Source organism: Dunckerocampus dactyliophorus, chromosome 7 (assembly GCF_027744805.1).
Source record: "Dunckerocampus dactyliophorus isolate RoL2022-P2 chromosome 7, RoL_Ddac_1.1, whole genome shotgun sequence".
In the NCBI taxonomy this organism is placed as follows: domain Eukaryota; kingdom Metazoa; phylum Chordata; class Actinopteri; order Syngnathiformes; family Syngnathidae; genus Dunckerocampus; species Dunckerocampus dactyliophorus.
This window is the reverse complement of record NC_072825.1, coordinates 16,687,964-16,715,157: the sequence shown is the minus strand read 5'-3', so window position 1 is coordinate 16,715,157 and position 27,194 is coordinate 16,687,964. Positions and strand designations below refer to the sequence as shown.

Here is a 27,194-nt window from a genome sequence, read left to right as displayed (position 1 = left end):
GACTAATCAGCAAGTGGTCTGTTTGGACTGCAGAAGAAAGCCAGCGAAAAATGTCGGTGGGAAGTTGCATTCAGCCTTTATATGTGTGACTCAATCAAGCCCCCTGTGATTGATCTCTGGCTCACATTTACGTGAAATGAACGCCTTCACAGGGCTGTGCAGATGTCCTCGGGGAAACAAATCATGAGGGGGTTCTCTACACAGTTAAAGATACAGTGCCTTTATTTCATTCACGGTTTTATAATTACAAGTACAGTATACTCTATTTACACAGTATTCACAGTGTAAGCAAATACATAGTACTTTGAAGTTATTTCTTTCACATTATGTTTCAAATGCACCAACAAAACCATGTTGGCTGGTTAATTAGTTTTGAGATTATTAAATGGTTAGGTTTCATGAGTGGTAATGTTTTTGGTTTTTGTTTTTTTTTACAATTTGTTTTTTCCTGTGGATGAAGAATTCATGTCACTATTGACTTAGAGTTGACCTACTGTATACCAGAAGACACTAAAATGGAGGAAAGTTGCAATATAAATTGGTATTTATTTGAAATGGGCGGTAAATCCACTGAAGGAAATGGAGTGTGAATAACAGTTATAACCTTAAACACATGATTGGTCAGTGTTTTACCTTTTGAGACCTTTTTGTGTTAGCTTTGTGCCTCACTGATCTGAAGTTTGTTTTTTAATAATTAAGTATAGAAACATGAAGATTGCTTTGGCAGATTTCTTGAAGTTGTTCAACTGTGAGTGCCATGTGATCTGTGGAGCAATGTTCCTTAAGACTTGGTTCATGTGTGGTAGTTCAACACAGGATATAGCGTATAGTATATACCCTGTTGTGTAACAATATGCTGTGCATTACACCTCTAATTGTCCAGGTGATTTATTTTAAAATAACATTTTGTAACTCATTGAGATTTTCTATTGTAAAGCGACTAATCCTTGAAATGCTATTTGCACTTTCATAGTCTATACTTGATACATTCCCTCTTTATATGAATTGTTTGGTGTGTTATGCCAATAAACTATGTGTTGAGTTTTAATTGGTGCGATTTTTGTTATGAACACATAACATTTGATCACCACTTTACACAGGGGTAACTTTCCAGGACCACCAGCAAATGGCAAACACCCGCGAGTAATTGATACACCAATAAAAACATTTTTTAAAATATCAAACCCTGCTGCTAGCTTAACGTTGACATTCTCCGATTTCGGGTCAACATTTGCAATAAGAGTGACTCCCCACTAAGATGATTGATGAACAGATTGAATCAGAGTGACAGTTTAAAGTTCCATCTTGTGTAATTTCTATGTAGATGTTATATTCTTTTCACTTTTGCATTTCACAGCAACTATGGAGCTTTCAAGGACTGTCGACAAAATGAAATCTCAACACTTGACAAAAATAAAACCTTTTTTTATCAGTGAAGCATAACGACAAACATAAGAATTGTGGGCTTTTTTAACAGTGGTACATGTAGTACGTTTTACCTGTATCGTCACGCATTTATAGATCATTACTGAGTTAGGGTAAATGAAACCGGCATAGTGCTGAAAATGCCTATTTTCGAAGAAAAAACATTTCATTCAAGTTTTTTTTAAACCAAATATCTGCACATTTGTGGGGCTGTGAATGCTGAATGGCAAACCCCTGCCTTATACTGTTAGGATCAAACAAGAAGAAGAAAGAACAAGAACGAGAAAGAAAAGTGTTTGAGATTGTAATGAAAAATATTGGTTTTACAATTTGAAAGTGAATCATATGCCTGACCTTAGTGGACAAGTTTGAGCAATAGCAATCCTTTCAACTATTCTAAAAGATCATGGTCATTTTTAGCATCACCTAGAGGGCAGGCTTAAGTGGGGACATTTGACCACCAGAGTAAAAAACATCCCACATTTAAAGTAATATTCTTTTTGAAATAGGTGTGTAAATCTGCATGGTCAACAGTCATGTCAAGGAAGTTAGATTTTCCACAACACTATTTCCACACAGACTTAATTAAACCTTCCAATTGAATGTTGCTTTGTTGACGTCTCAGCACAAGCAGCACCATTTGTCACTCCAAGATGGCAACATTCTCCTGCAATGACTAAACATTTCTAACACGGTATTTTGTCTTTTGCTGTTGGAGTGTATAAGTAGGGTGTTTTTGTTTGTTTGTTAAATAAGGTGATTGATATGGTTGAACAATGGATATGCTTGTGTTGTGTTGAGAAAATCATTTTGGACATAGAACGTTAAACTATAACTGAAAATAGTGATTTGATACTTGTGCCACGTTGTTGCATCACCAGCTAAAAAAACCCCACATTCAACAAATAAAAAAAAATTGCAAAAACAGCTTTGGGCTTCATTGTGTGGTTGGAGGCGATTTCAGCTCACTTTAGGTGAGAGGGTCATGATGGATAAAACTGCCTGCCAATCATTAGAGACAGAACAATCAATACAATGTAATTTTAAATATGCAATTCATCTAACTTGCTATCCAAACGAAAGGTTAAAAGCCAGCATTAACTGTAAAAGTAATTAAAAGTAGTAATCGTGCAGTATTTTCAACCTGGATAAACCACAGACCTCAGTTGTCCAAGAGTGAACTTGTGAAATATGGCTCTAGATGCGTGCTGTTTTGGAATCGGGAGTATGATTCTTGCAAGACATGGCATCACAGCCCATCCTGGTGGCCCAGCGTCAGCGGCAGAGGTTGATGAGTTTCAGCAAGAAGAGGAACAAAACAACAATGTCCAAGTAGAGGCTGAGGGCAGCAAAAACATACTCCTCAGGAGAGACCTCATATTTCCTGTGCTTGCCGCCCACGATGCGCTGCGTATCAAACACCAGGTACTGCAGAGATGGAGACAGAGGAGATGCTCCAACAGCAGCCGTGATGACAACTTGTTTGTGTGATTAAAGAGACATTGTGCCAGCAAGGGGCAGTGTGTGCTGCTCATAAATAATTCTGTACACCCAAATATGCTGTGACTTGCTCCTGACAGCCTGTTTGGGCCCCGTGAGCTCCCCTGTATGACGGCAGGGGTCACCAACATTTGCGGTTGGCGCCAAGGGCATGTAGGGAAGATGGCTGTGAAAATGAAGCCCCCCATTGTTAAGAGGTGTATAAGTGAAATAAAAGGGCACAAGGACATCAGAGTCTGTCTATTTGCGCTAACGACTCAGACGCTGGCGATATGCAGCTTAGCCCTGGGATCAAATCTTGCATCTCATTCACACTGGTGACATTAAGCCTACTTTGATGGTGATGTATTTCGCTTGGAAAGGTCAGTGTTGGAGAGCTTATTTCATTCCTGACAGGTGTGGAGTGTACTTACCAGGGAAAACAACAAGGTGCCCAGGCAGGCGTAAGCAATGTACGCAAACTGTTGAAAGACAAAAACCAGTGAGATGAATTGTTTCCAGGGGGGGCAAATGTTAAAATTTGTAGCCAAATTAATCACAATTTACAAATTAATTATTCGTGATTAATCAAGTAAACCCTTGCCACTTCATGCTTCAAATTTCATATTTTTCCAAAATATATTAATTAATAAATCATGCTGTTTAGCAGTTGAATGTTAGTCAAAAAATATGCATATTTAAGCAAATTTGACTTTTTTTTGCCTAAATTAAGCATTTCCAAGCATAAAAATGACAGAATGAACCAAAATACAAATAAGGCATTCAGGAGACGCTTTCAAAGAAGCTATGATGATATGTAGTATTCTACACTGGTCACTAGGTGTCAGTAATAATAATCATGTTTGGTGCAGCACAACAGGCTTTTATTGCAGCTTTGAATGATCTCACAACAGGAAGAATATTCTCTAACACGGGCTACTGTTACAGCCCCAACCCTCGCCGAGCAAAAAAACTCAACTCTGAACCCCCGACGTCACCTCCTGTCCAGTCCTCACTCAGCTCCCCATAGCGCCGGAACACAGTTACAGCAACACACGCAAGCTCTTTTATTTATGTGTTATTTTGTGTTATGTCTACTACACTCAACAAAAATATAAATGCAACGCTTTTGTTTTTGCTCCCGTTTTTTATGAGATGAACTCAAAGATCGAAAACGTTTTCCACAGACACAATATCACCATTTATCTCAAATATTGTTGACAAATCTGTCTAAATCTGTGATAGTGAGCACTTTTCCTTTGCTGAGATAATCTGTCCCACTTCACAGGTGTGCCATATCAAGATAATGATTAGACACCATGATTAGTGCACAGGTGTGCCTTAGACTGCCCACAATAAAAGGCCACTCTGAAACAAAAGTGTTGCGTTTATATTTTTGTTGAGTGTATATTGGTTAATATGAGTGTGAAGGTGACTATAGGGGTGCTACTTCATGTCTAGCATGCTCTAATAATGCTAAAAACCGCATTTAGAAATTCGTAAACAGGTGTTCTACGCTCTAACTATGAAAGCCCATTTATAAATAAGGAATCGTACTCCAAGGAAATTGAATTATCGCGGTCGGGTCTGGAACCAATTAACCGCGGTAAACGAGGGATTACCGTATATGGTGTTGGAATTGCCTTCCTGCTGATGTGCTAAGGTCGGAATAAAGTTTTAAAAAGAGGGAGTCAGACTGTGTCTGAGACTATTGTCTCTGTCCGAACCAAGAGGCGTGGCTCGCCACGCTGCGCATGCGTTCATTAGGCAAAAAAGTTTGATCAGTTACCGGCTTTAGCGCGTTATTTTTGACAGCCTCGGAATTTTTGCTTTCAAAATATATTTCGAAATACCCTGAATAAAAGGGTTTATGCAGGCCTGTCCGCTGTGTCATCATTTGCGGCTGTTAGTTGTAAATAGCTTGATGCAAAGAAATGTGCAGTTGTCGGAGTAAGCCAGTTAATGTTAGCTTTCAGAGCGCATCTCCATAGCGTGTGAGGATAAAAGTCATGAATCAGTGTGTGTTGTTCTCCTCTCACTATCCTCACAGCTATCATCACGGATGCAAGCCTGTCTGCCTTCCTGTTTACCTGCGATCGGAGGATTGCACAGAGCAGTGCAAATGAAAGTAGGGTCCATGCAAACACCCACAGGCTCCCGCTCGCCATGGTGAAGTCCCACTGGAGCCAGAGAGGAGAGGAAAACAGAGAATGTGACCAGCCTGGAAAAACACAAAACCCTGTTGCCAGAACATCTTTCATTTATGCTCATCATCACAATAAAGGCCACTCAAGGTCGTCTAGCATTGCAGCTGGGCTGTGAGGCGTCCCAGATTGCTGAGTGATGAAGACACATTGCAGTTCAACATGTGAATATACGAACGATTATGGCTGTAATGATCCTGGATAATTAATCAACCAGATGCACCGCTGGCACAGAAGGAGGGGATGCTGCATTTTGGCCTGCGTGCCCTTTTCAGACAGACAGGAAGTGATGGTTGTTACCAAAGGAGAATCACTATCACTGATTACCTGACCTGCAACTGCAAGATAGATGTCAAGTCTAAAACAAACAAAAACCCATGAATGACTCTATAAAAGTTATTCTAGGTGATTTGTTGGATATATAAACCACGTTAACCCACAGATTAATCGTGAGGAGAGAAGATAATCTATTCCAATCATTCTATGAATTGAATAAATGCACTCTTTTAGATGTAACAAGTGGCAAAACATATTTAAACATTTCAAACCGCAACTAAAAGTAAATTAACCATCATCTCTAAATGTCACTTCCATTTCGTCCACATTTATTTCGCTATTTGAGTGCATGCGCTCTTACGACAAGCCTTTTATTGAAAGGAACATTCGTTGTCATCCAGGGACACGTTCTCAATAGGATGTATGCTCATAAAATATCGCACCTTATAATGAGACTTTTTAAAATGCCACTCAAACCTACTTTGGCGTGAAATTGAAAATGATTAGTGCATAGTCAAACATCCCATCATTTTGCCTTCAGAATCCTGTCCTTCCACGTGCAGTAAGTGTACGCCTAATTTCTCCCGAGCGGTACAGTTCCTTCACATCCAGCACACTGCAAAAAGTGGAAATCTTAGCAACATTATGATAAGATATGCCTTTACTAGTCCCACGAGGAGAAATTTCAGGTTTACAGGGGCGAAAGTACAAGAGCACGCAAGAGTATAAGAGTATAGGACATAGCACGCAAGAGTATAAGAGTATAGGACATAGCACGCAAGAGTATAAGAGTGTAGGACATAGCACGCAAGAGTATAAGAGTATAGGACATAGCACACAAGAGTATAAGAGTATAGGACATAGCACACAAGAGTATAAGAGTATAGGACATAGCACGCAAGAGTATAAGAGTGTAGGACATAGCACGCAAGAGTATAAGAGTGTAGGACATAGCACGCAAGAGTATAAGAGTATAGGACATAGCACGCAAGAGTATAAGAGTGTAGGACATAGCACGCAAGAGTATAAGAGTATAGGACATAGCACGCAAGAGTATAAGTGTGGAGGACATAGCACGCAAAAGTATAAGAGTATAGGACATAGCACGCAAGAGTATAAGAGTATAGGACATAGCACGCAAGAGTATAAGAGTGTAGGACATAGCACGCAAGAGTATAAGAGTATAGGACATAGCACGCAAGAGTATAAGAGTGTAGGACATAGCACGCAAGAGTATAAGTGTGGAGGACATAGCACGCAAAAGTATAAGAGTATAGGACATAGCACGCAAGAGTATAAGAGTATAGGACATAGCACGCAAGAGTATAAGAGTGTAGGACATAGCACGCAAGAGTATAAGAGTATAGGACATAGCACGCAAGAGTATAAGAGTGTAGGACATAGGACGCAAGAGTATAAGAGTATAGGACATAGCACGCAAGAGTATAAGAGTGTAGGACATAGCACGCAAGAGTATAAGAGTATAGGACATAGCACGCTATGCTATGTCCTATACTCTTATACCCTTGTATAAGAGTATAGGACATAGCACGCAAGAGTATAAGAGTGTAGGACATAGCACGCAAGAGTATAAGAGTGTAGGACATAGCACGCAAGGGTATAAGAGTATAGGACATAGCACGCAAGAGTATAAGAGTGTAGGACATAGCACGCAAGAGTATAAGAGTATAGGACATAGCACGCAAGAGTATAAGAGTGTAGGACATAGCACGCAAGAGTATAAGAGTATAGGACATAGCACGCAAGAGTATAAGAGTGTAGGACATAGCACGCAAGAGTATAAGAGTGTAGGACATAGCACGCAAGAGTATAAGAGTGTAGGACGTAGCACGCAAGAGTATAAGAGTATAGGACATAGCACGCAAGAGTATAAGAGTGTAGGACGTAGCACGCAAGAGTATAAGAGTATAGGACATAGCACGCAAGAGTATAAGAGTGTAGGACATAGCACGCAAGAGTATAAGAATATAGGACGTAGCACGCAAGAGTATAAGAGTGTAGGACGTAGCACGCAAGAGTATAAGAGTATAGGACATAGCACGCAAGAGTATAAGAGTGTAGGACATAGCACGCAAAGGTATAAGAGTATAGGACATAGCACGCAAGAGTATAAGAGTGTAGGACATAGCACGCAAGAGTATAAGAGTATAGGACATAGCACGCAAGACTATAAGTGTGGAGGACATAGCACGCAAAAGTATAAGAGTATAGGACATAGCACGCAAGAGTATAAGAGTGTAGGACATAGCACGCAAAAGTATAAGAGTATAGGACATAGCACGCAAGAGTATAAGTGTGGAGGACATAGCACGCAAGAGTATAAGAGTATAGGACATAGCACGCAAGAGTATAAGAGTGTAGGACATAGCACGCAAAAGTATAAGAGTATAGGACATAGCACGCAAGAGTATAAGAGTGTAGGACATAGCACGCAAGAGTATAAGAGTGTAGGACATAGCACGCAAGAGTATAAGTGTGGAGGACATAGCACGCAAAAGTATAAGAGTATAGGACATAGCACGCAAGAGTATAAGAGTATAGGACATAGCACGCAAGAGTATAAGAGTGTAGGACATAGCACGCAAGGGTATAAGAGTATAGGACATAGCACGCAAGGGTATAAGAGTATAGGACATAGCACGCAAGAGTATAAGAGTGTAGGACATAGCACGCAAGAGTATAAGAGTATAGGACATAGCACGCAAGAGTATAAGAGTATAGGACATAGCACGCAAGAGTATAAGTGTGGAGGACATAGCACGCAAGAGTATAAGAGTATAGGACATAGCACGCAAGACTATAAGAGTGTAGGACATAGCACGCAAGAATATAAGTGTGGAGGACATAGCACGCAAGAGTATAAGAGTATAGGACATAGCACGCAAGAGTATGAGAGTGTAGGACATAGCACGCAAAAGTATAAGAGTATAGGACATAGCACGCAAGAGTATAAGAGTGTAGGACATAGAACGCAAGAGTATAAGAGTATAGGACATAGCACGCAAGAGTATAAGTGTGGAGGACATAGCACGCAAAAGTATAAGAGTATAGGACATAGCACGCAAGAGTATAAGAGTATAGGACATAGCACGCAAGAGTATAAGAGTGTAGGACACAGCACGCAAAAGTATAAGAGTATAGGACATAGCACGCAAGAGTATAAGAGTGTAGGACATAGCACGCAAGAGTATAAGAGTATAGGACATAGCACGCAAGAGTATAAGTGTGGAGGACATAGCACGCAAAAGTATAAGAGTATAGGACATAGCACGCAAGAGTATAAGAGTCTAGGACATAGCACGCAAGAGTATAAGAGTATAGGACATAGCACGCAAGAGTATAAGAGTGTAGGACATAGCACGCAAGGGTATAAGAGTATAGGACATAGCACGCAAGAGTATAAGAGTGTAGGACATAGCACGCAAGAGTATAAGAGTATAGGACATAGCACGCAAGAGTATAAGAGTGTAGGACATAGCACGCAAGAGTATAAGAGTATAGGACATAGCACGCAAGAGTATAAGAGTGTAGGACATAGCACGCAAGAGTATAAGAGTGTCGGACATAGCACACAAGAGTATAAGAGTGTAGGACATAGCACGCAAGAGTATAAGAGTATAGGACATAGCACGCAAGAGTATAAGAGTGTAGGACATAGCACGCAAGAGTATAAGAGTATAGGACGTAGCACGCAAGAGTATAAGAGTGTAGGACATAGCACGCAAGAGTATAAGACTATAGGACGTAGCACGCAAGAGTATAAGAGTGTAGGACGTAGCACACAAGAGTATAAGAGTATAGGACATAGCACGCAAGAGTATAAGAGTATAGGACATAGCACGCAAAAGTATAAGTGTGGAGGACATAGCACGCAAGAGTATAAGAGTATAGGACATAGCACGCAAGAGTATAAGAGTGTAGGACATAGCACGCAAGAGTATAAGAGTGTAGGACATAGTATAGGACATAGCACGCAAGAGTATAAGAGTGTAGGACATAGCACGCAAGAGTATAAGAGTATAGGACATAGCACGCAAGAGTATAAGAGTGTAGGACATAGCACGCAAGAGTATAAGAGTGTAGGACATAGTATAGGACATAGCACGCAAGAGTATAAGAGTGTAGGACATAGCACGCAAGAGTATAAGAGTGTAGGACATAGCACGCAAGAGTATAAGAGTATAGGACATAGCACGCAAGAGTATAAGAGTGTAGGACATAGCACGCAAGAGTATAAGAGTGTAGGACATAGTATAGGACATAGCACGCAAGAGTATAAGAGTGTAGGACATAGCACGCAAGAGTATAAGAGTGTAGGACATAGCACGCAAGAGTATAAGAGTATAGGACATAGCACGCAAGAGTATAAGAGTGTAGGACATAGCACGCAAGGGTATAAGAGTATAGGACATAGCACGCAAGAGTATAAGAGTGTAGGACATAGCACGCAAGAGTATAAGAGTATAGGACATAGCACGCAAAAGTATAAGAGTATAGGACATAGCACGCAAGAGTATAAGAGTGTAGGACATAGCACGCAAGAGTATAAGAGTGTAGGACATAGCACGCAAGAGTATAAGAGTATAGGACATAGCACGCAAAAGTATAAGAGTGTAGGACATAGCACGCAAGAGTATAAGAGTATAGGACATAGCACACAAGAGTATAAGTGTGGAGGACATAGCACGCAAAAGTATAAGAGTATAGGACATAGCACGCAAGAGTATAAGAGTGTAGGACATAGCACGCAAGAGTATAAGAGTGTAGGACATAGCACGCAAGAGTATAAGAGTATAGGACATAGCACGCAAGAGTATAAGTGTGGAGGACATAGCACGCAAGAGTATAAGAGTATAGGACATAGCACGCAAGAGTATAAGAGTGTAGGACATAGCACGCAAGGGTATAAGAGTATAGGACATAGCACGCAAGAGTATAAGAGTGTAGGACATAGCACGCAAGAGTATAAGAGTATAGGACATAGCACGCAAGAGTATAAGAGTGTAGGACATAGCACGCAAGAGTATAAGAGTATAGGACATAGCACGCAAGAGTATAAGAGTGTAGGACATAGCACGCAAGAGTATAAGAGTGTAGGACATAGCACACAAGAGTATAAGAGTGTAGGACATAGCACGCAAGAGTATAAGAGTATAGGACATAGCACGCAAGAGTATAAGAGTGTAGGACATAGCACGCAAGAATATAAGTGTGGAGGACATAGCACGCAAGAGTATAAGAGTATAGGACATAGCACGCAAGAGTATAAGAGTGTAGGACATAGCACGCAAAAGTATAAGAGTATAGGACATAGCACGCAAGAGTATAAGAGTGTAGGACATAGAACGCAAGAGTATAAGAGTGTAGGACATAGCACGCAAGAGTATAAGAGTGTAGGACATAGCACGCAAGAGTATAAGAGTATAGGACATAGCACGCAAGAGTATAAGAGTATAGGACATAGCACGCAAGAGTATAAGTGTGGAGGACATAGCACGCAAGAGTATAAGAGTATAGGACATAGCACGCAAGACTATAAGAGTGTAGGACATAGCACGCAAGAATATAAGTGTGGAGGACATAGCACGCAAGAGTATAAGAGTATAGGACATAGCACGCAAGAGTATAAGAGTGTAGGACATAGCACGCAAGAGTATAAGAGTGTAGGACATAGCACGCAAAAGTATAAGAGTATAGGACATAGCACGCAAGAGTATAAGAGTGTAGGACATAGAACGCAAGAGTATAAGAGTGTAGGACATAGCACGCAAGAGTATAAGAGTGTAGGACATAGCACGCAAGAGTATAAGAGTATAGGACATAGCACGCAAGAGTATAAGAGTGTAGGACATAGCACGCAAGAGTATAAGTGTGGAGGACATAGCACGCAAGAGTATAAGAGTATAGGACATAGCACGCAAGACTATAAGAGTGTAGGACATAGCACGCAAGAATATAAGTGTGGAGGACATAGCACGCAAGAGTATAAGAGTATAGGACATAGCACGCAAGAGTATAAGAGTGTAGGACATAGCACGCAAAAGTATAAGAGTATAGGACATAGCACGCAAGAGTATAAGAGTATAGGACATAGCACGCAAGAGTATAAGAGTATAGGACGTAGCACGCAAGAGTATAAGAGTGTAGGACATAGCACGCAAGAGTATAAGACTATAGGACGTAGCACGCAAGAGTATAAGAGTGTAGGACGTAGCACACAAGAGTATAAGAGTATAGGACATAGCACGCAAGAGTATAAGAGTATAGGACATAGCACGCAAAAGTATAAGTGTGGAGGACATAGCACGCAAGAGTATAAGAGTATAGGACATAGCACGCAAGAGTATAAGAGTGTAGGACATAGCACGCAAGAGTATAAGAGTGTAGGACATAGTATAGGACATAGCACGCAAGAGTATAAGAGTGTAGGACATAGCACGCAAGAGTATAAGAGTATAGGACATAGCACGCAAGAGTATAAGAGTGTAGGACATAGCACGCAAGAGTATAAGAGTGTAGGACATAGTATAGGACATAGCACGCAAGAGTATAAGAGTGTAGGACATAGCACGCAAGAGTATAAGAGTATAGGACATAGCACGCAAGAGTATAAGAGTGTAGGACATAGCACGCAAGAGTATAAGAGTGTAGGACATAGTATAGGACATAGCACGCAAGAGTATAAGAGTGTAGGACATAGCACGCAAGAGTATAAGAGTGTAGGACATAGCACGCAAGAGTATAAGAGTATAGGACATAGCACGCAAGAGTATAAGAGTATAGGACATAGCACGCAAGAGTATAAGAGTGTAGGACATAGCACGCAAGGGTATAAGAGTATAGGACATAGCACGCAAGAGTATAAGAGTGTAGGACATAGCACGCAAGAGTATAAGAGTATAGGACATAGCACGCAAAAGTATAAGAGTATAGGACATAGCACGCAAGAGTATAAGAGTGTAGGACATAGCACGCAAGAGTATAAGAGTATAGGACATAGCACGCAAAAGTATAAGAGTGTAGGACATAGCACGCAAGAGTATAAGAGTATAGGACATAGCACACAAGAGTATAAGTGTGGAGGACATAGCACGCAAAAGTATAAGAGTATAGGACATAGCACGCAAGAGTATAAGAGTGTAGGACATAGCACGCAAGAGTATAAGAGTATAGGACATAGCACGCAAGAGTATAAGTGTGGAGGACATAGCACGCAAGAGTATAAGAGTATAGGACATAGCACGCAAGAGTATAAGAGTGTAGGACATAGCACGCAAGGGTATAAGAGTATAGGACATAGCACGCAAGAGTATAAGAGTGTAGGACATAGCACGCAAGAGTATAAGAGTATAGGACATAGCACGCAAGAGTATAAGAGTGTAGGACATAGCACGCAAGAGTATAAGAGTATAGGACATAGCACGCAAGAGTATAAGAGTGTAGGACATAGCACGCAAGAGTATAAGAGTGTAGGACATAGCACACAAGAGTATAAGAGTGTAGGACATAGCACGCAAGAGTATAAGAGTATAGGACATAGCACGCAAGAGTATAAGAGTGTAGGACATAGCACGCAAGAGTATAAGAGTGTAGGACGTAGCACACAAGAGTATAAGAGTATAGGACGTAGCACGCAAGAGTATAAGAGTGTAGGACATAGCACGCAAGGGTATAAGAGTATAGGACATAGCACGCAAGAGTATAAGAGTGTAGGACATAGCACGCAAGGGTATAAGAGTATAGGACATAGCACGCAAGAGTATAAGAGTATAGGACATAGCACGCAAGAGTATAAGAGTATAGGACATAGCACGCAAGAGTATAAGAGTATAGGACATAGCACACAAGAGTATAAGAGTATAGGACATAGCACGCAAGAGTATAAGAGTATAGGACATAGCACGCAAGAGTATAAGAGTATAGGACATAGCACACAAAGTATAAGAGTGTAGGACATAGCACGCAAGAGTATAAGAGTATAGGACATACTGTAGCATGCAAGAGTATAAGAGTATAGGACATAGCACGCAAGAGTATAAGAGTATAGGACATAGCACACAAGAGCAGATAAAGTGCAAAAACAGGGCAATAAAAATCAGAGGTTATATATACAGTTATATACAGTACATGTTTACCAAGTCACAGGTTTACAGTATGTTACGGTTATTGCACTTGTTTATTGCATGGTTAATTGCACGGTTATTGTACAGAATTTTTTGGAGCAGTTTTTATGATAGAGTCTGACAGCTGCAGTAAGGCAAGACCTGCGATAGCGCTCCTTCACACACTTTGGATGTATCAGCCTGTCACTAATGGAGCTCCTTAGTGCAGTGAGTGTGTGCTGGAGGGGGCGGGAGTTTTTGTCCATCATGGAGGACAGCTTGGCTGTTATCCTCCTCTTGCCCACCTCCTCCACCTGTTCCAGAGGACATCCCAGGACAGAGCTGGCCCTCTTAATCAGTTTGTCCAGCCTCTTCCTGTCAGCTGCTGTGATGGTGACGATCAGTACACATTGGGGGCCCTAGCGTGTACATTCTGCTTTTCTGAAATTTCATCAAACTTGGCCTCCTGTTATTGCAAGGTGTAAGGAATTGGAGATTTGCATGTATGCCTACACTCTTTACCCTTGGGACGAATTTGGCCCTGTTGACTCCCATTCTATCCACATGTTTTTGCTATGCTGTAGTCCTGATGATCATGTTTTTTCCATGATAAATCTCTGCCTCTGTTGACCTAATCAAACCCCAAACAGGGCTGCAATTAATGATTATTTTCTCAGGCAATTAATCTGAAGCTCGTTGTTTCGATTGATCAAGTATTCGGTTAGGCCCTAGACCAGGGGAGCCCATTATGTTGATCGTGATCGACCAGCACTGTGGGTAGATCGCATGCCACGTTACCCACATCATAAACGTCCCTTTGTAGATGTCATATGACATCATTTTTGGGGGAATTTTGCCCATCATCCATGAGCCTTTTGTGAAAAATGAGCACACATGTCTTTCCCTTTTCAGTGCGTTCTCAGGAGAGAAAAACAGTTAGCATCAGGGAGCTAACAATGCATGTCATTGGAAACCTCCAACCTCCAACAACGTTTTATGGTTTTATATCCATGCTGTGACCATGCATTAACAGGTTCATTCAACATGTAATACTTACAGTATTTTGCCGTATTTTTGATCATTTCAAACATTACCGGAACTTCGCCCCCCCGAAGTTCCGGTATATGTGTATATGTGTATGTGTATATATGTGTAATGTTTGATAGCAAATGTTATCTGGATGATATACATGAAAATTTTGACTGACATACGGAGGTTATGTACAGAACTAATGAGGAATTACTATATGAGTATTTATCTTTATTACCATGAATTGTGAATTATTTAATGATATCAACTATTTCGATGACCTGTAAACTTTGAAACTGTGAATGTGATATACTAATCATTAGTATATAGTATAGTAGTTTCAAAGTTTACCACTTAAATTTTATATATATATGTACGTTTAGGATTTATATATATATATATATATATATATATAAAAGAAACAGTACTGTTATATAGTAGTTATATTGTTATATTGTTATATTGTTATAGTAAGAGGCAGCTCATTTTGACTTGTAACTTGCATGCTGAAAAAGTGTGTGCACCCCTGATATACATGCGCATAAATACTCATATTCATACATACATACACTAAATATACAGTCGTCCCTCACCATATGGCGGTTCGATTAATCCTCCCTCAATATATTGTGGTTTTTCAAAAATTAATTAATTAAATGATCGCTGTCTGTTTGTAGGCTATGTATGGTCTATTATTAGTCCAAACATATTGAAAAACAAGTGTTATGTAATATTCTGGTCACTAGGTGGCAGTAATGATACAAAAATTGAGACATTACCTTACGTTACATTACCTTAACACTGCATGAAGTCATGAAATCAGCCATGGCATGTCCGAAATGATAGAGTGAATAAAAGTTCACCACCGATTCCGTGTAAAGTGGTAAGTTTTTGGCTTCTTAAGTTTTGAAGAAATAACTTCGAGGCTAACTGGTTAGCTTTCTACCTTGCTAGCTAGTGGTCGTCGCGAGTCCCTGCAACATAAGAGTTGCGCAATGTGTTGTAAAAAATGAATACTAGGATTGTAAAGATGAGTATAGTTATTTCATGTCTAATAGTGTTAAAAAAAACATATTTAGAAAGTCACAAACAGGTTTTCTATGCTGTAACTACAGAAATATTAAATTTATTAATACTGAATCCTATATCACAATTGCAATTCATTTAGCAAGGTCGTGTCTGAAACCAATTAACCGTTACAAATGAGGGACGACTGTATATATTCGCTGTGTTTATAGTAGGAGGTAGATCTTTGGGACTTTTAAATCTTTTAGATTTGATTTTAGATCTTTGGGTAATTTTAAAAGTAGCTTGCAGGCTGTAAAAGTGTGGGCACTCATGCCCCAGCACAAAATCAATATGAATCAAACACACACAGTTAGAGGTTTATCAGAAAAGAGCCAAAAATGCTGATCACTGTTTTCCAAAGTTAAAGCTGATGTGTGTGAATATCTTATTTTCCCTAAATCACAAAGATAATAGGTCTGCCTTCATGGATGACTGAGGAAATGAAAAAACATTCCCATTTGAGAGGCTGAACTTTTAAAATTACATTTTTAAATTACAAAACGATTACTTGAATACCAAAATAGTTTCAATTAATTGGATAATCGATGAATAATTGATTCAGTGATTAATTATTACAGCAGATTTTCTAAAATATTGCATATAACTTTCTTTTTTTTTTTAAATCAGCAGTTCTCATGACAAAACAGTTCAAAACACAACAAAATAATTTGAAAAAGTAATAAAAAGCTTTGCTGTATATATAGCTTGCATAAATGTTTAAGTATGAAATATTTATACGTGCAAAAATATTTATACTGTATATTAATGTTTTATGAGATGGATCATTTTGGGACATTAGGGTAAAAACTAACATTTTCAAAAGGGCATATTTTGTACAACAAAAACATTTTTTAATTACCCGTCACTTTTATCTTAGACCAGTATGCTTATGCAATCTTAAGTAATATGCATACTTAAAACAAGATCATGTGACAGCAGATGTGTTTAGTGTGTTTCCTGTCACAAGAAAAGGACTTTTTATGAAATAGTAGCTGCTGACTGATTCATCACTGATGCCCCCGTGTAACTTTTGAACAAAAGGTGCCTCGCAATCCAGATTAGGGTTCTCCACCTTAAACCACTGTACCGCATGGTGGTCACATGGCTCAGAGATAAGAACAGCCCACAGAAAGACAAGAGAGCAGCAAATAGCCTATACTGTTTGAGGGTCACCATGAGATTTAGTTGTGCCAACACTGAGAACAAGGAATTAACCTGATTGACAAACACTGATCTCAGCAGCGATCATACTTTTGCTAGGGCAGAGAGCCCGTCGATATTTTTAAAGCTTTTCTGGCGACTGCATGCTCAGGTTAACGCCCTTGGGTGCAATATGGACATTTACCTCTGAGTCGGAGCCAAGCCACTTCGGTTTTATGACAACTCACCTTGCCAACCTAAGCTGGAGTGTGTGACCTCACCTTTGTCTGCATAGCGAATACACTCAGGGAAAAGGACACCAGCGCAGTCGCCCCCACGGCCCACAGAACGGCTTCGGCCGAGTAGAACCTGCGGGTGTACAAAATCAAACAATCCCGTTAAGCAGCCCCCTCATATTGTAGTTTGGTGTCGAGAAGGTGTCAGACATACATGATTTTTCCTCATAAAAATGCAGTACTGTTTCTTTTGTGTCTCAGCTTTGCAGATGGCCCTCACTAGACATGTGTTCCATAATGTATGGCTCATCTTCATTTTATATCAGTTTCACTTATGACAGACTCCCATGAATATGATAATATCAGTGTATTATTCATAAGAAGGCTTCAACTGGAACTGGTGTTTACACAGTCTACACCACATAAAAATTGGCTTTTTAACCATGTGTTTCTTCAGCATGCTTTATGCTTTAGGTGGAATGTAGGTGGAATGATACATAGGCTCAATGTGTTTACAGGTTGGCTTTGGGTTGGCAGATGAACGGACGGACAGGGAGGGTAGGCTTACAAACCATAGTAGTTGTTTTTAGGTGTTTCTTTCGATCAGAAAGCCGTAGGTATGTGTGGAAGATTACGTAGGTGGGTGAACTAGGTAAGGTACGGAGATCACACTACTGTGGATGAAGGTTGGCAGCTCACCTGAGGTTGGTAGGTTAGGTTTGGTGAGACAGTAAGGTAGGTTTGGTAGGTTAAGTAGATTAGGTAGGTAGGTGGCTGGATAGACAGATGGGTATGCACTGTAGGTCAGGTGGCTTTTTAAACTGTAGATTGGTGAGGGTGGTTTTTAGGGTCACCTTAAATCAGTAGATCACCTTAGGTTATGTTTAGCAGGTCAGGTAGGGTGGATACTGTAGGTAGCTACGTGGATAGATGGATGAATGGATGGACGGATAGGTTAGGTGGGTTTATACACCGCCTTTCTTTAAATGGTTTAGCTATACAGTAAGTAGGTAGCTCATGTATGTCAGAAAGGTGGGTGAATTAGGCAGGCAGTTTCGTAGGTAGGTAAGTCAATAGATAGAATATAGATAGAATATATAATATCGCTGGAGAGGTAGGTAGGTTAGGTGAATTTTGAACTGTGTTTCAACCATGTGTGGTAGGTTGGGAGGTAGGTAAGTTAAGCAGTGTTTACACTTTTTGCCTCCACGTTGTCCTGCAATTCACTGTGGCAATGCGAAAAAAGTGAAGACTCGTTTGCGCACTGTTTGTGTTTTGTTTACGCATTAATGACGCACTTGGCATGCAATTCGTGACCAAAAATGGTGGGCAATGGCACAAAGTGAACACTCTCCCGCACGACTTATTTACACCTTGTCAAGTATTGTTTCCATCAAGTGCACAACAATAGTAAGCGCGACGCGCATTGTTACCGCATGGGTATGGATTGTCACCACCACTTTCCGCGTCCCTGAAGCAGTCGTGGCATTATTTGGTCTCGCTGCGTCCCTCGTGATGCCACGCGACAGCAGGCATCACCTCTAGCTTCATTAATTCCTCTGTTTGCAAGGGACCAATACATGATGTTGAACTCCAGAGAAGAAGCTCTTATTGCAGAGAAGAAAGGTAAGTCTATATTATCTCACAGCTGCAGAAAGACAACGTGCAAAGAGCAGGAAGGAGACAATAAACTAGAAAAAAGAGGAGTGTGGGAGAGGGAAATGCTGACTAGAAGACATCCCTTTGGACATTATGACCACTTATTAACAGAAATTCACAAGGAAGATTCAAATGGCTCCAGAAATTATTTAAGAATTCCCCCTGACTTGCTCCAAGTTAACCTATTCATGTGAATGAGACACTTTGCATCGCCCACATTGTTTAGTCATCGGTTGTGGTGTGTTCACGTTGCATTCACGACTAGTTCACGGAAATGATGCGTGTTGCAAATTTTGAACATTTCAAAATTTTCTTTGCACGCTGGCATGCAGCCTGCACAGATTAAACATACTTCACACCGGTTCATGACCAATTTACTCATTGGCGGACTGGATGGACAACATGCCTGCGAGTGTAAAAGAGGCTATAGGTCGATAGATGACTTTAGGTTAACTTGATTAGGCTGATAGGTAGGTACAGTAGATGGATGAATAAAAGGCTGAGTAGGTAGATTAAGCTAGTTTTTATACTGTATGTGTTTGAACCATGTGTTTCTTTCAATACTATCAAGAGATCAGGTATGACAGGTAGGTTTGGTAGAGTCCCTACAGAAGGTACGGTATGTTCTGTTAGATAAGTCATGTAATTAGTAATTAATTACCTAGCGAGGCTAGGTATGTCGGTCGGTCATCTACAGCCAATGGTCCACAACCTTTTAGAGTTCACGGATCGGTTTGCGGCCCAACAAACCCCTGGCGGGAGCAATGTCATGTGATGCTTGTTATTTATTTTGTATTGTGTATAAAACAAAGACGAGTACAATGTAACCAAGGGTCTTACTAAGATGACCACTGGCGTTGTGAAAACTTAACATGAAGGAAGCTATGAACTCGGGAAGCACTTTTTTGACACTAAATTTTGTCTTGCCGTCACCCATTACCAATGTCAAGCGCTCAAACACCCACAAACTTTCGGCCGTCACAATAAAAGCAAACTGAACAAAACATGGGTCTCAAAAAAGTAACACCATCGAATTAAAAGCACAGAATAAATATAGACTCACCATTGGTACGAGCCTGGCGTTTGTTTTCCAGAGATTATCGCATTGTCGTTTGATGCGTGGGTTACAGGCAGCGCGCTAGCATGAATTAATCTGAGATTATGCACCGCTCAAACTCAACACAGACATAACGTCATCACACTTCACCTTGATGCATTCACACACAGCATCGGAATCTGGGAACAACAAGGTGAAAGAAGAACGGGGAAAATATAATTCTATTTGTGGCAGCATCGGAGAAAATGATATGTCACTTTCACTTGGAGCACACAGCCATGGTGCAAAAACGTAACATTTTTACAATAAAATAACAACCCTTATTTCCAAAATTGACATGCATTTTGGAAAAAATGGATGCAGTTATTGACAAAAGGTATTTTTAAAAATGTGTCTTTTTTCTATCATTGATTCTGAAAGCTTTCTACAGGCTGAACCGGGCTGCGGCCCGGTAGTTGGGGACCGCTGATGTCAGGTACATGGATGCGTTTGGTGGGTGGGTAGAAAGATAAATGCATAAATGATAAATGTAGAACATGTGGTCATTATTGTGTGTACATGATTCAGCATCAGGTTGGGGAACAGATACTCACACTGCTATGGACCCGAGCATCAGGCCCTCTGCAATAGTCTGCCACAAACGTAGAGGTGGGGGGAGACGAACGACAAGTAAACATGACAGACAAAACAACAAAGGACGTAAAAGAGAGCAGGTGAGGTGAGGCTTTCATTTGATGGCTGACTGGTACTCTGCTTGTCACTCACAAACACCCCCATTGTGATGAAATTGAGGGGGACGCGCCGACGGATGTTGTCACAGCAGGACAAGACCAAGAGGAGTACCAGCACCGTCGCCCTATTTCCCACAGAATATAGACGGTTGTAAATAGCAAATAAAGCGACCATAAACAACAACAAAGACGTGCGTTCCGTATAGGAGAGCTCACTGAAGGTGTTTATTTATGCACAGTGGAGCCAGCCGTTTCATCTACTGAGACTCTAAGTGCAGTGACAGTCTCTGATTTACTTGAATGCTTTTTATTAGCAACATTTTCATTTAGGTAGCACGCCGACATATGTTAGAGGCATCCAAAGTGTTGAAAACAGGATCTGAACAATCTTAAATGAATGGTTTTGATAGCTTACATCATTGTGTGGGTGAACCAGTTGTTAGTCCTCGTCCACTCCTTGAGAGTATCCCTGGTATTTGATAAGAAAAAGGGAGAGGCGACCAGCCGCATTTAATAGAGTTGCTATTTCTTTGACGGCGGCAATAGAATCATTGCATTAAATATTAACAGAGGACAAAGCATCATGCACATGGGAGCTGAATGCAATTTATGAAAAGAAATTACTAGTGCAGCATTCCACTGTATCCATAATGCAAGACGTAAAACTCTATAACCACTGCAAGCAAACATATTGCAAGGTCAAAATTATATTTTGTTCTTTACCATCTTGTCACACATATTTACCTCAGAAAGCACTCTTACCAATATTCTTTAGAGGCTGAAGAGGGGTGTGGTTGGTTAAGTTGAAATATTAAAGAAGTGAAGTTTTAAGAACTTATTTTTTGAAGTCGTAATATTATGAGAAACAAACATTGGAAAATTAGGTTGTAAAAAAGTTAAAATATTACGAGATTGAAGTTAAAATATGGGAATAAAGTCATATGACAAGAAAAAAATTATGAGCAGACAGCATAAAAAATGGAAAATCATAATATACAAGGTGAAAAACTATGCTGTTTTTCTTAAAAAATACATAATGTATTATAGCATTGACATAGGAGAGTAGGAGCCATAGGAGAGTATCTACATGGGATGGTTTACAAAATGTAAAATATCGATGTGGCCCCCTATCCTTTGTTTTTTTACTGTGTAGCCCTCGGTAAAAAAACTATGGACCCCCTGATTTAGAAGCTCCAATTAACCTAAAATGCATGGTTTTGGACTGTGGAAGGAAACCAGATTACCCGGAGAGAGAGACTTAAAACAAAGGTCTGCTGGAACTTTAGGAACCTACTCGGAACTGACACAAAAACAGCCATAATGGAAAAGTGGTAGAGCGAGGTCCAAGGTGAATTTCCAACCCAAAACCATCATCTTTTATTTGGATGTTCAACTTTGGTATCTGCATAAAAGTATTTGAGATCTCAACACCGATTGTTCATTAGCTGTTTTTGTGGTTTATGTACATGTGGGTTGTCTACAACCATGCATTTAGTTGTATTCACTGTACTATATATACTATATACATAATAACAAACAAAATAACCTAATTAACAAGCAGAACAAATACATATCTGCCGTTATTATTTGACATTGGCAAAGATATGCACTTTACTAGAGCATTTCTTGTTTTGTTTTGTTTTTTTGTACTCAAAGTTTGTGTGTAGACACTTTTGCGGTCTTGACGTGACTGCTGTGACAGACTACACTCCAGTTTAATTGGCAGACAGCTGCCTGACACCGATTCATCTAGTCTGGAAGGTGTTCCCTGGTGTATTGCTGCCTCACCAGTAAAGAAAAGCACAGATGATCCCAACAGTCACCAGCAGCTGAATCATCAAGGTCAGGTAGACTTTCCTTATGAAACCTGTTGACAGAGGAATACACAGTCCATGCATAAGGACTGCAGGCTGCAGAAAGGTGTGTAAAATGAGCCTGCAGCTGTCAAACCTTGAGAGGCGATCTGAAGGTAGGCATGTTTATGACGCACAGCATTTCATTATTGTCCTGCATTCAAGCCCGCTATTTTACACTCTCATTTCAAAAGATTTGTATTGTGTGAGCGATGAAGAGCTGAGGTGAATTGCAACGGCAGTCTGGGAACAATTTTCACTTTCAAATCAATTTGAACAAAACACTGCAAAGCAAATGAGGCAGTAAATATTGGTTATCCTTATTCAGCTCTGAAAGGTACAAACAAACTAAAACGTTTTGTTTCCTTCGGTCTATGCCTCTCATTGCTATCTTCTTTTAGGACTCACCTCTTCGAATGGAAGCATCTGCAAAAACACTGTCCTCCAAGCCATGACAGTAGTTGGCTGCAGCTTGACCAAACTGATGTTCGCCTGCGCCTGCTGCCTGTCCTTCAGGGTGGACCATGTTCTCATAGGAGCCAGGAGGGGTCACCACTGCAATGTTACCCTTCCCCACCTAGTTTGCACAAAAATTGTAGTTCAAACAATGTAATCGATGTTTGTGTGCATGAGAATGGACAGTTTTCATGACGTGTATGCCAATGGGCGGACAGGTGTTTTCATGATATGTACATGTGAATGGACAGATAGTTTTCATTATGTGGGAATGTGAATGTACAGGCTGTTTTCATTATATGTGTATGTGAATGGACCGAAATAAAAGAAGTAAGGTCAAATGTATCCCACATTTGGGAAATGTCAATGTTTTGCAGGAGAAAATGTACAGTACAAAGAGGAAAAAATAAACATGACTACAAATCGGTGAATGCATCTCCTTGTTGTCTAGTGACAATGAGGAAGTGTCGTTCTGATAACAAAGGGACTAGAGACGTGTTTGTGAGTTGGAGATACATCCATGGTGTTGAAATTGCACTGCTGTGAATGTGTTTAGGTCAGAATAAAGTTATAAAAGTGTGTCAGATTGTGTGACTGTGGGGACGCTACACTGTGCCTCTGTCATTCATCATGACAGAGAGGCGTGGCTTGCCATGATGCGTATGCCTTATATGCTAAAAATTTTAATGTCATTAATGAAATAAATTGGTTATTACGAGTTAACACGCTATTTTTGACAACCCTTTTGACAACACAAAGATCTGTCTTTACATATACAGTATGTACAATGTTGGTTTTTGTATTACATTTTTTTAAAATTATAAATATCAAAGGACAGCTGGACAGCCCTGACATAAATAGACAAAAGACAAGTAGATAAGACGTTCACGCTGACTCCCCTATTGAAAAACCAGCATTTTAAGAAATGCTGCAAATGTTTGACTGACATTACGAATTGCCTGTGAGACAATACATGTCACAAACACCAATTCCGCATCTTTACAGAGTGAAAGATGACATTTTAAGGAAATATTGCATATTATTATTTTTATTATTATTTATTATTATTGTTTATTTATTTATTATTATTGTATTATTATTGTTATCCATCCATCCATTTTCTATTCCGCTTATCCTCACTAGAGACGCGGAGGTATGATGGAGCCTATCCCAGCTGACTTTGGGTGAGAGGTGGGGTACACCCTGGACTGGTTGTATTATTATTATTATTGTTATTATTATTGATAAATATTATTAATAAATATTATCCTAACAGTGGATTATTTCGTCTCAAAAAATGTTGACAATAATAACATTTAGGGTCAATTTTTGGGACGATAAACATTACAAAAAGCACTTGCTTTGTTTTGTGACTCGGTTAAATAAAAAAAAAATGGTTTGTCCACTTACCTGATAGGTCATCCCTGTGTATGAATTCTGCCCATAATCATAAGGGTTGTAGGGTGGTGGCAGAGATCCATGTCTATCACTTCTGCTACCATCATCCTGGTCCATTCTGCTTCAACTTGTTGTCAACAGAAGCACACAAGCACGTGTGAGGTCATGACTGCACCATGAAGTCAACTCTTTGAAAGAGTATTAGCTCTTTCAAAAGTCATTTCCATTTGACACAAATGGGTGATTACAAAATAAGTATCACGAGAGCCATCCATGACTAACACTTAATTATTGTCCTCGGCCTAATAGAGCCAATGGCCACATAGATGATTAATTGATCTTTAGATGTGAAGGAGAAACAGACACTAAAACCCAGATATCCTTTTACATACATACAAGGACAGTATTATCCGAAAATCATTCATCATGACCAACAGGAAGACATTATTATCTTCATAATGACTTCTCCGAGAAGGGTCTAATGCAGTGGTTCTCAATTATTTTCTGTCATGGCCCAACTGGGGGACAGAAATCGTGCGTCCCACGGTTTGAAATACTATTGAAAAACTGATAATATCTATTTATGTATCTGTACTGTACAGACTGAACTCAAAAGGGAAACCAGCAAAATGCAACAACATGGAGAGCAGTGAAGCATGCAAGCGTATTCAAGTCAGTTGCATGCTGAGTACGACAAATTCATACATGTTGGCAGGTCTGCACTAATATTGAAAGTCCTCCCTGCCTCTGACAGTTCACCGGGCTTCCCCCAGGGGGGCCTGCCCCACTATTTGAGAAGCACTGGTCTAATGTATACACAGTACAACTGAGTTTAGTTCTACCCTGCTGCAAACCACAAATACACAAATAAACATGTTGTTACATTAAAGCCTCTTAACGTCACTCAAAACTGTGCATTTTAGTATTAGTATTTGATTAGTATTAGTATAGTATTTGATAGTGCATGTGTACAGAATGAAGAGCTCTTCCACCAGTGTCACTGTACTCTCATTGTACTGTATGCACTGGCACTTCCTATTTCAAACTCCCACATTTAATTCGTTTTTTTTTTTTATAAGATTCCAAAAATAAAGATCATAACATGAGTACAATGAGCACCAAGTCCACTTATATTTTAATCTTCCAGTATCTAAGTGCCATAAGGCTGACTTCAACATAGGTGAAGGAATCCTGCTCAAAAGTACTCCTTGTGCACTTCAAAAACCAGTCGGACTTTGGTCTTTTTCACTCAAATCAATGATTTAGAGCTGTAATCTTGTAGAAAGTGTCTTACCTGGGTCTGTACAAGCGACAATTGAGTCTTTTCTGCTCTTCCTGTATTGTTGGTGCGCCTCAGGGCAAAGTCTAGCTGCTATCAGCAGGTTTCCACAGAGATTGGACAGCTCTTTAGCTCTGAGGGGAAATGATATATCCCTCATTAGGCTCAATAGGATATTCAGACAAAGTTCTGAAAACGCTATTAAAACAACCAGACTGGCATTTTGTCAGTGGACGTCACCTTTCCTTACTGTAATTCTTCTCTGCAGCCTTTCAGAATAAATAACAAAACACTTAACTCTAACACAGCTCTGTGCAATGTAATGTGAAGTTCAGCTGTAACATTCAATCATTATTGCGTTTCAGGGCATCATCTTGATGATCTGGGATGTCGCATGACCTCACCGTGTGTCATCTTGGTGACTCTTGGATCCATTCAGCCCAGCCCCCCTTCAATGCAAATCTCCATAAAAGGATTATGGCTACTGCGTTACAGTGAGGTAGAGTCGCCAAAGACGCAGTCAATGCTGAAAATACATGAAGCAATGTAGGTCAACACAGTCTTACTGCTTCTCCGTGGAGAATTGTCACTGAAGGGGATACAGTGACAACCCGAAATGGGAATCTAGTCCAGCATGGAGCTGCCGTTTATGAAAAGACCAGTTCAAGTAAATTGTCGTATTCTTATCTTAAATTGCTTGACCCATCATGTAAAATGTAATATGATACACGACAAGCATTCTAATCTAACATGGCTTTCATGTTTAATGCAGAGAACAATAAATACACAAAGGTTTCGTGCTATGCTGGTGCTAAAATCACATCCAAAATGCCCTCAATAAGATTTAAGTGTCACACCAAGGTCAACCAGAACAACTTCCATACACACCATAGCAGAGTCTAAATTGATCATATAATAGAATATGATATAACATAATGTAATATAGAGTAACATAATCCATCCATCCATTTTCTATACCGCTTCATCCTCATTAGGGTCGCGGGGGCATGCTGGAGCCTATCCCAGCTGACTTCGGGCGACAGGCGGGGTACACCCTGGACTGGTCGACAGCCAATCGCAGGGCACGAGTAACATAATATATGTATAATAATGCAATACTATCTATAGTATCTATCTATAGTACAATATAATACACCTGTGTGTGGAGTTCTTCCGTGCACATGTGACTTTTCTCCCATTCCAGAAATATGCATGCTGGGTTAATTGAAGGCTAAATTGTCATAGGTGCCAACATGAGTGTGAATGGTTGTTCGTCAGCTGGGATAGACTCCAGCTTACTTGTGACCCCAGTGAAGACAAGCAGTATAGAAAATAATGGATAATATGGAATGAAATATGGAATATGGTTCTTCCATTGCACTTAAAACCGTCTCTGTGGGAATTCGGACAAGCGGGCCTGGTTCATACTTCTGTGTTGATGTTTGACCCAACGGTGTTTGATGGAGTTGAGGTCATGCCTCCCGAGCTCTTCCACATCAAACTCATCCAACCATGCTTTCAAGGATCTGTCGGGGGAGACGCAGTCACAGTGGAACAGGGAAGGACCTTCCCTCCAACTCTTGCAAACAGAGATGAAGAATCACATTTCATGGTTACCTAAGGGATTCTACCTCGAAGATGAATTCATTTATTAAGAGTGTGTCTCAATACTTCTGTCCATACAGGTGGTGTGTTGGTCCACAGTCTCCTGTTTAACATTAGTGGGGCTGAGATTTGGTGACAGCTTATTTCACACCTCTTTCATTCTCATCAAAGCATTC

At 40.1% G+C, this 27,194-nt stretch overlaps 1 protein-coding gene across 1 annotated transcript; it reads right to left on the bottom strand.

Annotated features, from left to right (window-relative positions):
- Window positions 1–188: 188 nt before the first annotated feature.
- On the bottom strand, window positions 189–25,796 carry zgc:110410 (uncharacterized protein LOC553618 homolog). The gene is made up of 12 exons (XM_054781506.1): window positions 25,654–25,796; window positions 25,429–25,547; window positions 24,147–24,261; window positions 22,689–22,857; window positions 22,216–22,294; window positions 20,843–20,896; window positions 20,462–20,552; window positions 20,290–20,327; window positions 17,026–17,113; window positions 4,995–5,084; window positions 3,339–3,386; window positions 189–2,853 (listed from the first exon to the last, which is right to left on the bottom strand). Exons 3-12 carry the CDS (start codon window positions 24,249–24,251, stop codon window positions 2,701–2,703), a joined length of 915 nt encoding a protein of 304 aa, XP_054637481.1. The 5' UTR covers window positions 24,252–24,261; window positions 25,429–25,547; window positions 25,654–25,796; the 3' UTR covers window positions 189–2,700.
- Between the last annotated feature and the right edge of the window lie 1,398 nt (window positions 25,797–27,194).

What these genes read in the sequence shown, in the direction of transcription:
- zgc:110410 (XM_054781506.1), bottom strand. Translation starts at nt 24,251, where the DNA reads ATGGACCAGGATGATGGTAGCAGAAGTGATAGACATGGATCTCTGCCA. An exon ending in ACACAGGGATGACCTATCAG is followed by an intron (nt 22,858 to 24,146) that starts GTAAGTGGACAA and finishes TGTGCAAACTAG; the next exon opens with GTGGGGAAGGGTAACATTGC. An exon ending in TGGTTCACCCACACAATGAT is followed by an intron (nt 20,553 to 20,842) that starts GTAAGCTATCAA and finishes TGTGGGAAATAG; the next exon opens with GGCGACGGTGCTGGTACTCC.